This window comes from Thamnophis elegans, chromosome 5 (assembly GCF_009769535.1).
Source record: "Thamnophis elegans isolate rThaEle1 chromosome 5, rThaEle1.pri, whole genome shotgun sequence".
Classification (NCBI taxonomy): domain Eukaryota; kingdom Metazoa; phylum Chordata; class Lepidosauria; order Squamata; family Colubridae; genus Thamnophis; species Thamnophis elegans.
This window is the reverse complement of record NC_045545.1, coordinates 38,525,079-38,538,373: the sequence shown is the minus strand read 5'-3', so window position 1 is coordinate 38,538,373 and position 13,295 is coordinate 38,525,079. Positions and strand designations below refer to the sequence as shown.

The following is a 13,295-nucleotide window of genomic DNA, read 5'->3' as shown; positions in this document are numbered from 1 at the left end:
CTTTGGGCGTCCGGGCTGGAAGAGTGCGGAGGAAGGCAGAGCGGCGCTCGATGCGACTCTGTTACTTCTGCTGGAGGAGCCCCTAGATAGGGAAGGCGGGTGGCAGGGCGGAGCAACGGAGCGCAAGCGGCAGATCCCGGGCTCATATGCAGACGGAGCTCTCCAGGCACAGGAGCGCTGGAAAAGTGCTCCGCTCATGCACCCACCGGGATGGAGCACGCTCGCTGGCTTGCTCCAGCCCTGCCTGCCGGCACGCTAAAGTGCCAGCAGGATTTTGAAGTGCTGGCTTGCCGCTTGCCTTCCACGTCGGCCCATGCGGAAGGCAATCCAGCCCTTCAAAGTCATGCCGGCAATTTAGAACTCGGCCGCCATTCAGCGAAACATCTTTTGCTGAATGGCGGCCAAGGGGCACACTAAAGTGCCGGCATGACTTTGAAGTGCTGGCTTGCCGCTTGCCTTCCACGTCGGCCCACGCAGAAGGCAATCCAGCCCTTCAAAGTCATGCCGGCAGTTTAGAACTCGACCGTCATTCAGCGAAACATCTTTCGCTGAATGGCGGCCGAGGGGCACGTTAAAGTGCCAGCATGACTTTGAAGTGCTGGCTTGCCACTTGCTTTCCACATCGGCCCGCGCGGAAGGCAATCGAGCACTTCAAAGTCATGCCGGCAGTTTAGAACTCGGCCGCCATTCAGCAAAACATCTTTTGCTGAATGGCGGCCAAGGGGCACACTAAAGTGCCGGCATGACTTTGAAGTGCTGGCTTGCCGCTTGCCTTCCACGTCGGCCCACGCAGAAGGCAATCCAGCCCTTCAAAGTCATGCCGGCAGTTTAGAACTCGACCGTCATTCAGCGAAACATCTTTCGCTGAATGGCGGCCGAGGGGCACGCTAAAGTGCCGGCATGACTTTGAAGTGCTGGCTTGCCGCTTCCCTTCCACGTCAGCCCACGCGGAAGGCAATCCAGCCCTTCAAAGTCATGCCGGCAGTTTAGAACTCGGCCACCGTTCAGCGAAACATGTTGGGTGGGAGACAAGAAGGGGGCAGGCTTTATGCCGCTGGCGTGGAGGTGGCGTTCGGCTCCATCTGAACTCAGCCGCCCTTGTTGGCTTGAGAACCGCTCTCTTCGGTTCGCGAGGACGTGCTGGTTTTGTATATTTCGGCAAATGCGGTGACGCTAACTGCGCCGACAGAAGCTACTGGTTGGCGTGGGAGGACCTGGCTGTCTTGCCTCCATGGCTTTCATTGACACCGCCACTACTGGTGCTGCTTGTGCAAGGGAGGGATTCGGGACAGGACAAGGAGCAGCTGAACGCCTCTCTTAACCTGCTGTCGAGCGCTGCCTGGGCAGAAAAGACGCGAGAGCTATCCCCAACCACTCCAAATTGGCTGGAGGAGGAGGAGGAGGTGGTGGTGGCTGATCCGCTGATGCTCAAATCCATTCCATTGTATTTGTATCCCTCGTAAGAGCCGCCCTGCATGTTGCCTGGATCTCTATAGGATCCATCCATGGATCTGCCGGCCCCATAATTTAACAGCTGATAGTCTGCGGCATTAGGGTAGCGTCCTGAGAAAGAATGTACAAAGTAATAACTCATGTGGGTTTGTATCTTGGAGGGCTTGATTTGTGGGGTTTGTGGTGGTTATAGCCCCCGTGCTTGAGAATTTATGATGTATTAATGAGTTATAGCGGCGGTGCCTTCCCCTCCCCCTCCTCTGCTAGGAACACCTCAGCTGGGCAGGCAGGGGTGCTGGGCTTTGCCGGCTTTAACTCAGCCGCAGCGTCGGTCAGCAAATTTTAAGAAGAGGCACTGGACAGCCGCTTGTCTAAAATGGATAGGATCTCCTGCTTGAGGGGGGGATGGACTAGAAGACCTCCAAGGTCCCCTCCAGCTCAATTCTGATTTGACCAGAGCCCTGGTCAACAGTTGCAACACCGACATTGTGGAATGAGGGTTGCAATGGCCATGGCAAGCCACTAAATGGACTTTCCAGCCCCTGTTGTCTTTCTTAGAGAAGAATGCAGAATACCGGAGCTGGAGGTCATCTAGTCCAACCCCATTTCAGACAAACTGTTGTACATTATCTTTTTCAAAACCTCCTGTGATGGATCACCCACAACTTCTGGTTAATTGTCCTCACTGTCAGGAAATTTCTCCTTAGTTCTAGGTTGCTTCTCTCCCTGGTTAGGTTCCATCAATTGCTTCTTGTCCTTCAGGGGCTTTGGAGAATAGGTTGACCCCTTCTTCTTTGGGGCAGCCCCTCAAATATTGGAAGACTGCCATCATGTCACTCCTAGATCTTCTTTTCTATAGACTAGAAATCCACAATTCCTGCAACTGTTCTTCATATATTTTATCCTCTGGTCCCCTAATCATCTTTCTTGCTTTTCTCTGCACTCTTTCCAGAGTCTCCACGTCTTGAGACTGATTGATTGGTCGATCTCAAGTAGCTTCTATCCACCTCAAAGCCACAAAGTGTTTCCTCCAGGCTCTTATCACAGATCACTTATGTTACTAACTTATCAGCTGCAGTTATTCACTTAAGAACTGTGGCAAGAAAGGTGGTATAATGGGCTTAGTGACCAAAGTTACAATGGCATTGTAAAAAGTGACTGATGACCATTTTTCACACTTAGCAATCATTTTCACACTTAGCGACTGTTGCAGCATCCTCATGGTCACGAGATCAAAATTTTGATGTTTGGCAACAGTTACAATTTATATTTGTAAATTGTAGTTATGTTGAAATTTTAAAAAAATTACAATACTATTTTTGCGTTATATGAAAAGTTTTGTTGCTCCGCATAAAATTTTTAATCAAGCCCCCCCCCCCCCCGGTCAAAGGTGTCCCTCTACCAATCTGAAAATCTGGTCACCTTAACATATGTGCGAGTGGAACCTTTACCTTTATATTTAAGGCTAGTAAGAAATGGGTAAGCTCATTGGCACTGTGTTTTGTGAGAGAAAAGATCCCTAAAATGTTGGATGTTCAACACACCGCTTCCGGTCCATGGAAAAACCACTCTCCATAGAATCAGTCCCTGGTGCCCAAAAGGTTTGAGGGGAGCATGCTGCTTTAATAAATGCTACATTTTAAATAAATGTTGTGATCCCAGAAATGGGCCTGGGTCCCCCTCCAGCTTACTATTACAAAATATTTACCCCAAATTGTAAAAGGATTAGAAAAGGTTATAAACCTCTGTTTAGTAGAAATAAAAGACCAGGCTCTTAAATGAAATCTCTCTGCTGTGTAGCCTCTCCCTGTCAATGTACTGCAACCAGAAAAAAGTGACTACATATCAGAGGTGGGTTGCTCCCAGTTTGGCCCAGTTCGGGCCTGGGCCACAGAACTAGCAACGATCCAGCCCAAAACTGGTTCCCTCGCTGGTTCCCTTGCCGTCACCATTTTGTTTTTTAGGGACTGTACCTGTGCAGTCCACTGTTAATTGTTCTGCGCATGCACGAAAAACAATTTACATTGAACAACACACGCAGGTTGCACGCAGGTTGCAATCCGGTAGTAAAACTGGCAGCAACCCACCCCTGCTACATATATTCTAAAAAAATCCTCCTTAGTCAAACATAAATATCATAACTTAAACAAAATACATGCTATTTTGATAGTACTGAACTGGTCACTAATTCTGTTACGAAAAGATTAAAAACCAAGTGGCAGCTAGAAATGAACAAGGTGAACACTTGAAGCCAGCATACGTTTATTAAAAGCAGGTCCCATCAACAAACTTTATTTGCCTTCTTTGATAAAGTAACAAAATTAGTGGACCAAATAAATGCTCTGGAGAAAGTATAGACTTCAGTAAAGCATTTGATAAAATAGATGACAGCTTTGATCCACAAAATGTGGAATAGACAGGACCATCACCAGATGGATTTGAGTTGACTGACCAACTAAACTCACCATGTGGTCCTCAATGAAATTACTGTACATCTACATGGAGAGAAGCATGCAATGGGGAATTTCAAGGTTCTTTCTTGATCCAGAGCTCTTCAATAAATGATCTAGATAAGGAAATCGATGGGAGTGGGCTGCTGGGGATTTGCAGGGGTTTGAGAGAACCTCTAGCTAAGATTCTGTGTAGTTCAGAGAACCCCAAAATCCCACTCCTAGCCCACCCCACCCCTCCTCTTCCAGGAGTCCCCACGCAGCCCATTTTGGATGCAGGAAAGTGCAGGGTGCACGCGTAGCAGGCTCAGGGAGGGCGAAAAATGGGCCTACTGGAAGGTTGGGAAGGCCTGATTCTGGCCTCCAGAGGGCCTCCGGAAGAAAGCTTCTGGAGCCCGGGGAGGGCAAAAATGTCCCCCCCCACACACACACACTGTGGTTCAGGAGCTGACTAGGCCATGCTCACCATGGCTATGCTCACCCAGCAACCGGGCAGAGAACCCCTTGCTAAATTTTTTGAAGCCCACCCCTGGGTACTCATCAAACCTGCATATAACACAAAGCTGAGAAGAATTGCTAGCATTTTGGAAGATAGACTCAAGATTCAGAAAGATCTTGACCAATTTGAGGAATGGGTCCTTTCCAATAAAATGCAGTTCATTGGTGAGAAAAGTAACATCCTGCATTTAGGCAGGAAAACCCAGATGCACAGGTATAGAATAGGCAGTACTGGCTCAATTGTGAGAGGGATTTAGGTGTCCTAATGGACCACCACTTAAGTATGAGCCAGCAGTGTGCTGCGACTGCCAAAAAATCCAATGCCGTCCTAGGCTGCATTAACAGAAGATCATGGGAAGTGATAGTACTGCTCTATACTGTATTAGTAAAGCCACAGATAGAATTTGCATCCAGCTCTAATCACCACAATACAGAAAAGTTGTACAGGTCCTAGAAAGAGTGCAGAAAAGAGCAACAAAGATGACGAGGATGTCTGGAGGCTAAAGTATATAATGAATAGCTAAGGTAACTAAATATATTTAAGAGAAGACTTAGAGGAGATTTGATAGCAATCTTCCAATACTTGAAGAGCTGCCATAAGGAAGAGAGGTTTGCTTTATTCTCCAGAGTACCTGAAGGTAGGACAAGAAGTAGTGAGTGGAAGCTCATCAGAGGGAGATCCAACCTGGAAATAAGGAAGAATTTCCTGACATTGAGAACAATTATTCAATAGAAGAGTTTGTCTCATGGAGTCGTGGGTGCTCCATTACTGGAAGGGTTCATGAAAAGATTGGGCAACCATTTGTCCGGGACAATATAATGACAGGGAGTTGGACTAGAAGACATTCCAGCTCTATGATTCTATAATGCTGTGTGGCATAATTGCCTTTTCTCATTCACACCTCAAAAGCTTACCAGATATGTTTAAATATGGTTAAAGACCAACCTTAAAAAAATACAAAAACAGACAGTGCAAACAAAATGTTTATGTGGATGAAATGTGCTGATGTTTATATTGATGCCACAATTCTCTCCTTTTTTCTTCCATTTTAACTCCTCCTCTTCAATGTATTTGCATTAATACATCTCAACTAATTTCTATTCCCTGGCAGGCATCTCCACATCTTCACCTAGGTTGAAAAGAGGGTTATTGGACAGCTAATCTGTTATCTATCATCCCAGTGAGGCTTTGTTGTGATTTCCTAGGATCAGGTAATAAGAAAGCTAAAGCCCTGAAGACAACAAATTTAAAAACAAGAAAAGATTTACTTAGGACACCTAATTAGGAATCCTAATCAGAAGCCATCAAGAGCTCTAATTAGCAAGGTTTGTTCAAACTCATTGCTTTCTTCTTAACTGGCCACAGAACATCCAAGTAGTTTTAAATTATGTATCACAGGCTCCTAATCAGTATATTGAGCGTCATGAATTGTTAAAAGGAGCTAATAGCTTGCGTTCCTTGATAGAAAGCGCTGATACTGGAGGCAGGGAACTCATCAAAGAGAGAGACCTCGTTAGCCAGTGAGGGAGAAGGGAGGCTGTGCTTCAGTGTCTCATTTTGTTTTAGTAATTAGCCTTTACTGGATTATCCGATCCAAATCTTTATTCAGTTTACTCTGTCAAATCTTGTTTGCATTTTAAATGGGAAACTGACAAGGAGAGCAATTTATCTCCTGACTAGGTTAAACATGTTCAACTTGGTAGGGAGCATCTGATGAGCTTATGAGAGCATCAGTCCATCAGGACATATGTTACACTCCATCTGCCTACTCATAATAGCATCTTCTGAGCTGCTCTTGCGTTTGTTTCACAGGTAAGGTACCTGAAACAAGTGCACAAGAGGGTAACGACTGGAGACAGGGCCTTTATATCTAAGGTGCTATATTTCTGGAATATTTTTCAACAGGAATACACAATGCCCACATCTGAGGACCACAGTAAAGTTCTTTTGATGGCTTCTGTTTGTCTACAAGTGGTTACAAGTGTTGGGAGTTAAAATGCTGTTAGTTTTTTCAGTGGAGGAGGGTCCACATAAACATTAAAATTGCGGCCATTTTAAAGGTTTGAGCCTGAGGAGGCCAAACTGCCATCACTTTTAATACGGTCCACATGGTGATCCAAGCCAGTGTTTCTCAGCCTTATCAACTTTAAGATTTTTAGACTTCAAGCATGTGGGGAATGCTGGGAATTGAAGTCTATACATCTTAAAGGTGCTATAACTGAGAAACATGATCCAAACCATTATTGGTTGCTTTTTCTACTCTTGTAGATGCTCTTTCTCTTGGTTTCTTTCTTTCTTTATTTTCAACAGGAAAGCTATCATTGTTTGCTTGTTTTTAACATAAGGATATACACTCTATGAAAGAAGTGGTCTGCTGATTAGGCTAGTCCTATGGTGATAGAATTGATTTTTTCCAGCAGTCTATCCAGCACATTTTGTAAAGTTTAATGCATTTCTCAAATTCTAGCTATGAATGTATTGAAATGTTAAAGATATTTTCCTTTACAGACAATTAATATTATTGGCTAAAATCTTGATCTCTTTTTTATTTGTCTAAGTACTTCAAGTTTTATTACAAAATTTAAAATTATTAACACATGTACATCTTGTTAAAAATAGAGGTGTTGAACATGAGAGTATTAAAATTAATTTAAATGTTTAGAGGATATGTCCATTTGGAATTCAGCATTCTGGATTATTCTGGATTATAAGCAGGGCTTTCAACAAACCATTAAGTATAGCATACTTCAGATTTCTAGCTAGTCAACCTTTGCCTTTCTCTCCTTGAGCTCCATTCTATAATCTCAGACACTAAGCATCCTTTCTTCTCAAAAGAGATGGTTAGCAGGGCAGCTGATGATTCCTATTAGCTTTACTTCTAAACATGTGCTTGGTTGTTGTCATTGTTGTTGTTTTTCATACTTAGGATTCCTGCCATTAACGTTTCAAGCCTGCTGATTAGTCTATGTTATGATATTTTTGGCAACCTAAAGAGCTACATTTGGAGAATGAGTTGACTATTTAATATGTTGGCTCTTTCAGTGAATTATCCTAGTCAGCTAACCTCTGGAACGTTTCTAAAGCTGATGAACTAATCAACCTAGTTATGACAGTGCTAGGTACAATGAGTTTTGATCATGAAAGTTGTTTCCTGTAATGCAAACTAGCTGCTGTTTCTGCAGTTTAAACTTTGTGCTACTTGCAATACTACTGGTTCCTGGAAAGGAAACAGGGATATTTTTCTGGTTTGAAAGAAAGGGTACTTTTGGTACCTGAGGTGCTTCTATTCAAAATGGATCTGCCCCAGGACATTTGGGAAGAATTCTAGAAAGAGACACCATAGTAGAAAAGCCCGACTTCCTAGTTGACACCAAATCAGTATCCACCCCCATCTATTCTCTTTCTCCCAAGTCCCAGCTGATTGGGAAGAAATTGGGATTTTGCGGTAACTTTCCCCTGGAGTAGGTAGGGAATGGAGATTTTACAGTATCCTTCCCCTGCCACGCTCACCAAGCTGCACCCACCAAGACATGCCCACCAAGACATGCCATGCCCACCAAGCCACACCCACAGAACTGGTAGTAAAAAAATTGAATCCCACCAATGGGCAAACTCCTATTGACTACATGACAATAACTGAGATATTATTGCCAGTGTCTGACCCATTGGGGCATTTTAAGAATATCATTTATCAAAGCAGATTTGTTTGTAACTTCAGGTGAGAAAAATGAAACTCATCAAATTGGAGATTGGGAAGAAATTTCCACCTGACTTTTACAACAACCAAAACTTTTAAGCCAAGATGGGAGGATAGCCAAAATACTTGAGGGCAAAGATAGGACAGATTTCACAGACTGCAATTACACTAACCATCTTACACCAGTGATGGGCTACACCATGTAGCTCAAGCAAAGATTGCAGAACCATAACTTGGGTCCTGTTTTAATTTTGCCCCCCTACCTCTCCAGAGTAGTAAGTTGGACTTGATGGCCCTAGATCATGCTTTCCTTTGTATGAATCTATTCCGGCTCAGTGGCTTCACATCTACTGATCTCCCCTTAGATAACTTCATATCCATCCATGTGGGAGAGAATTGGATTTTAAGCCTTACTTTCTAAATGACTGGCTTACTTCTGAAAGTGCACTATTATTATATGAAATCCCTAAAGCACTAATGCTAACCACACCAAGGTCTCTACATTTGTGCTACTTTCTCTTCCTTCCAACACTCAAAGATACTCATAGAGAAAAACAGACAAAATAAAGACAAAAGGGATAGGCCCCTCTTATTCCTGCCCAAGGAACAAAATCTATATCTATATAAAATATGCTGAGGAAAAGTAAGTCTTTTTCATACTAATGTCACACAATTACCTCTTAACTGCCAAAACAAATGGGAGAAAAAGGAAAAGTGACACCAAATCAAAAATGTCACAGGTGATCGATTTGTGTCATCTACTGTCCTCGATGCCGAGGCTACAGAGAAAGACACGATCACCCAAGACTAATATTATATTACAGCCTTCACAGCACCAAGTGCCAAATGATGAATATGTGTCACTTTGTGTGTCGCTCACTCTCAGGGCCTGGGCGGGCAAGCATGGAAAATGGAGTGCTTAGGATTAATGATATTGAAAATGATAGAGAGATTGAAAATTCCTGTCTTCCTGAACCAAGCAGATTGAAATGTACCTCAGAGCTATCTTGGTTTGTCCCCTCCTCTTTTTCCTCCTCCTCTCTATTCCCCCACCCCCATCCCAACCTAGTAGGTTCCTGTTCATCTTTTAAAGGGCCCTTGACTGTTCTCTTTTTGACTGCAAGGAGGAAGAATGAAGCATTGCTTGATGGATTGCTTGCTCCTCTGCCCCATCCCCAAAGAGTGGAAATTCCTTGCATGCCAATATTTCAAAACAAGCCTCAGTGTTACAGAAACACCCTAGTGATGAATCAGCCCAATCTCATAAGCACACCAGATTTTGGTTACACGCTGCAACATGGATCATGGGAAGTCTTCTATTTATAAAGCTCTTTGGGCATGGTATCTGGAAAAGTGGTGAGGCATCTCTCTCTTGAACAGTGGATTTTCCTGGATAGTAAAAATGTCCACATGACTCCTAAAGGTCCCTTATTCCTCAAGCAACAAAGTCTATGATATAGCATAGACCAGGGGTTTCCAACCTTGACCTGTATTTGAGCTCTTTGGGGCTTCCACGCATGTGCATGGAGTGTATGGCGCAATGCTCCGCTGAGCAGCTGGAGCATCGCAGAGGCATCATAGAGGCATCATGGAGGTAAGGACACATGCACGTGTGTTGCGCGCGTGTTGCACAAGTGCATGTGGGGAACCTGGTGTTCAGGTTGCAACGGGATCCGGAACCCACCACTGCCTCGCATATATATGCTAGTTGTTCCCGACTCTAAGGGATGGTGCTCATCTCTGTTTCTAAGCCGAAGATCCAGCGCTGGCTGAAGACGATTCCATGGTCATGTGGCCAGCATGACTAAACACCAAAGGTGCACGGACCACCAAGGTAGTCCCTATTTTTCTACTTGCATTTTTACATGCTTTCGAACTGCTAGGTTGGCAAAAGCTGGGACAAGTAATGGGAGCTCACTCCATTAAGTGGCGCTAGGGATTTGAACCACCAAATTGCCGACCTTTCTGATCGACAAGTTCAGCATCTTAGCCACTGAGCCACCGGGTCCTCTAATTCAGTATTACAGTCCCCCAAATGGCAAATGGGGTAGGAAGGAGTGGGAGGAGCTGAAGAAATTTGGATGTATGGAGGCTGAAGACATTTTCTTGAGAATTTCTTAATTCATAGCTTATCCTTGCCCTTTCCAATTGACACCCTCCCGGTGTCAGTTAAATATCAGTAGGGAAGTTAACGTTTAAACATCTGAAGACCAGCAAATCAGGCAACATGATTGAAACAAGTTCCTTTTTGTTTTTATTTTGCTTTTAATCAATCAGAATTGTCAAGTGCTTTGATCACTCAAATTGCTGTTTAAAAGTTCAGGGATGCTTAATTTAGACCACCGTTCCTTTTTTTACCCCAAATAGTAATCTAATATATGTTGCCCAGCAACCATGACACAACCCCAAAAGAATAATGTTCCATTAAAAAAGAGGGGGGAAAGAGACATATTTCATGGTTGGTCAAAATAAAAGTATGATCCATGTGATCAGATAAACAGGCAAGGATAAATGTGTAGAATGCTCAGTCTTCAAGCACCTTTTAAATAAATGTCACTCTGTAGAGATTCAGTGTTTAAGACAATGCATACAAGTTTATTACCATTTCATGGACATGCAGTGTTAAATTAAAATGATGCCCATAAGGCCTGTCAACATTATTTTTATATTATAATACATTGATAATAAAGCCACAAACTGAGAATCAACAGAAAACCCAATTAATTGGATAATAATTACATTTGCTTCATTGGGGGGCAATTCATGCCAAGATAATGGATCTATTTAAATTATGACCCACAGCATAGAAACCACATGAGATTTGGGAGACAAAAAAACCCATCCAAATCTTTAATAGCTATCCAGAGAAAGGGGGATAGAATCTATACAAACATTTAAACAATTGACCTATTGGTTTCATGAGAATAAAGCTTTCTGTAACCATCCTTCCCATAAATCAGCAAAGCTGAAAGATTGCTGCAGATATTCACTTCTGATCTGCTCCCAAGTGTTGGTTCTCTAGAAATAGTTTGTATATGTTCAGTGGCTGTTGATTTCACAGCATGCCCATGATGTAATTAATGATTCTTCTTGTTCAGTGCATAAGCAACACATCTAATGAGAAGCAGACTTGAAGATTGCTCTTCCAATGATGGATTCAGTTTATTACCTATTTAATTTGTGCAAGTGAATTATACTTATATCCTGGATAAAGTTAAATGTTCACCAAATTATAATGGGAGAGAATTAAGCATGTTCAGCGAGAGAAAGTGAAATATTTTTTAAAAGCATTTTTAATGACAATAGCAACAAACAACAACAAATCTGGGTAATTTGGGAAGGTATTTTACATGCCCTGTGTCTTTATAAGTTTTAATTAACATATGCCATTAAAATAATATAACATAATGTTTGAACCTTGGTTGAAATCAGTCTTTTGGAATTTGACAAAAGGAAGCATTTAGGATTAAAAAATGAGTACTTGATGTTAGAATTCTAATTTCAAAAATAATGGAAGTTTGTGAGCTTGGAACTATAGTAATCTTTTTTTATCACAGAAAATTTCATTAAAGATATCTAACAATGGGAGTAGACAAGATTGGGCTTTGACTTTTAAGAGTAAAATACGAAGTAAGGAGTATGCATTTGTATAGCTATAATCTAATCAATTAGGATTAATTCAGCCCATTGAATTCAATCCCTAGCTCAGGGCAGGAATCCAGATAAAAACAGATCTATCCACCCTCTATTTGAACTCATCTGCTGAAAGGGATGACCTACACTTCAATGGATAATTGTCAAATTACTCTGATGGTTAAGAAGGTTTTTATCATTGTATCAGAACTTGTCTTGGTGAAACACAGAAGTTATAATCCCCAGACCTATAGTGCTAGTAAAAGAGAATATATGCAGCTGAAGGCTGAACTGTGGAGTTTTGGTGCTCTCTGAGTTTGGTTGTTTGCTTGCAGCTTTTTCATTACTTGACTAGGTAATCATAGTCAGTAACTTGGGTAATGAAATATCTGCAAGCAAACAACCAATCTCACAGAGCATCAAGAACTCCAGGCAAGAATGATGGAAAATAACACCTTGTCTTCTTCTATCCGATACATTTTCAGTTGTTTCAGAAATGCTAACATATCTTCCCTCTGTCTTCTTGCAAACCTGAGGATGTCCCAATCTACACGGTCCCTTTATAAGGTTTAGTTTTATTCCTTATCTGGTAACTTTATGGTATTCTAATGTGGATTCTTCTGCATATTATCACTAACCTTTACTAGCAATCTAAAGTTGTCTGATATATGCCCGTATCTTCAAGTCAGCGTTGATTCCTGGTGACTGCCTTGGCTAGTCCCTGCAAATTTTATCGGTAAGATCTCAGAAGTGGTTTGCCACTGCTTATTTTTGAGAGCAGAGAAAGAGGGATTTGACCAACTTCCTGGGCAGGACATTGCTGATGGTAGCAGCTTAACAGAGCTGCTCCTGGTCGAGTTCCTGGTCGCATTATCTGTCTAGACATCTGACAGATACCTTATCCTTCAGGCAAGAAGGGAAGGAGAGAGATCCAGCTGGCAAAGTGCCTTTTTGATCTTTGCAGCTTTTATGTCTGCGAAGAGAGTGGGGGGCAGCTGAGGCTGAATCATCTCCGTGCCGGAATCTACAGCTGTTTCTTACAGCCCAAAGTAAGATCCTCCCACTTAGAACAACATTTTGAACTATTTGATTTTAATACAAGCAGAGCCCGTATCTGAGAACTTCATTTGCTTATTTAAATTCTAGCTTCATTTTTTACAAGATCTTCCTTCGTTAATTTGGCTATTTAAAAAAGCTTTTAAAATGGCAACTGTGAATTCTCCGTAACAATGCTCACCTTCTTAATCTTCTTGTAAAGAACAGCTATAAAACTTCAAAGGAAGGGAGTGATTCATCACTCTGCCTTATAGCCGGCCAGCAGATTTTTATTAATTAGTTTCACTTCTACAAGATTCTACAAGACTTTTTTTTAATTAACTTTGCTAATATATCTTTTTAATATAGAGAAGTCTAAAATGGCATTGAATATGCTGAGCTGTTTCGTTACAATGCTTTTTTTCTGAAACCTTCTGAAAAGTCCTACGGAGCTAATAAAGGGCTGATTTAATACCTCATTTCGTAGCTGCATAGCGAGCCAGTAGAGTCTGATTAATTGCTTGAAGAT

The 13,295-nt window shown here is 42.3% G+C and overlaps 1 protein-coding gene across 1 annotated transcript; it reads right to left on the bottom strand.

Annotated features, from left to right (window-relative positions):
- Positions 1-1,088: 1,088 nt before the first annotated feature.
- Positions 1,089-1,594, bottom strand: LOC116508997 (homeobox protein Hox-B5-like). Its single transcript, XM_032217866.1, is given in 2 exon segments — positions 1,089-1,193; positions 1,196-1,594. Coding segments are annotated over 2 exon segments (504 nt in total).
- Between the last annotated feature and the right edge of the window lie 11,701 nt (positions 1,595-13,295).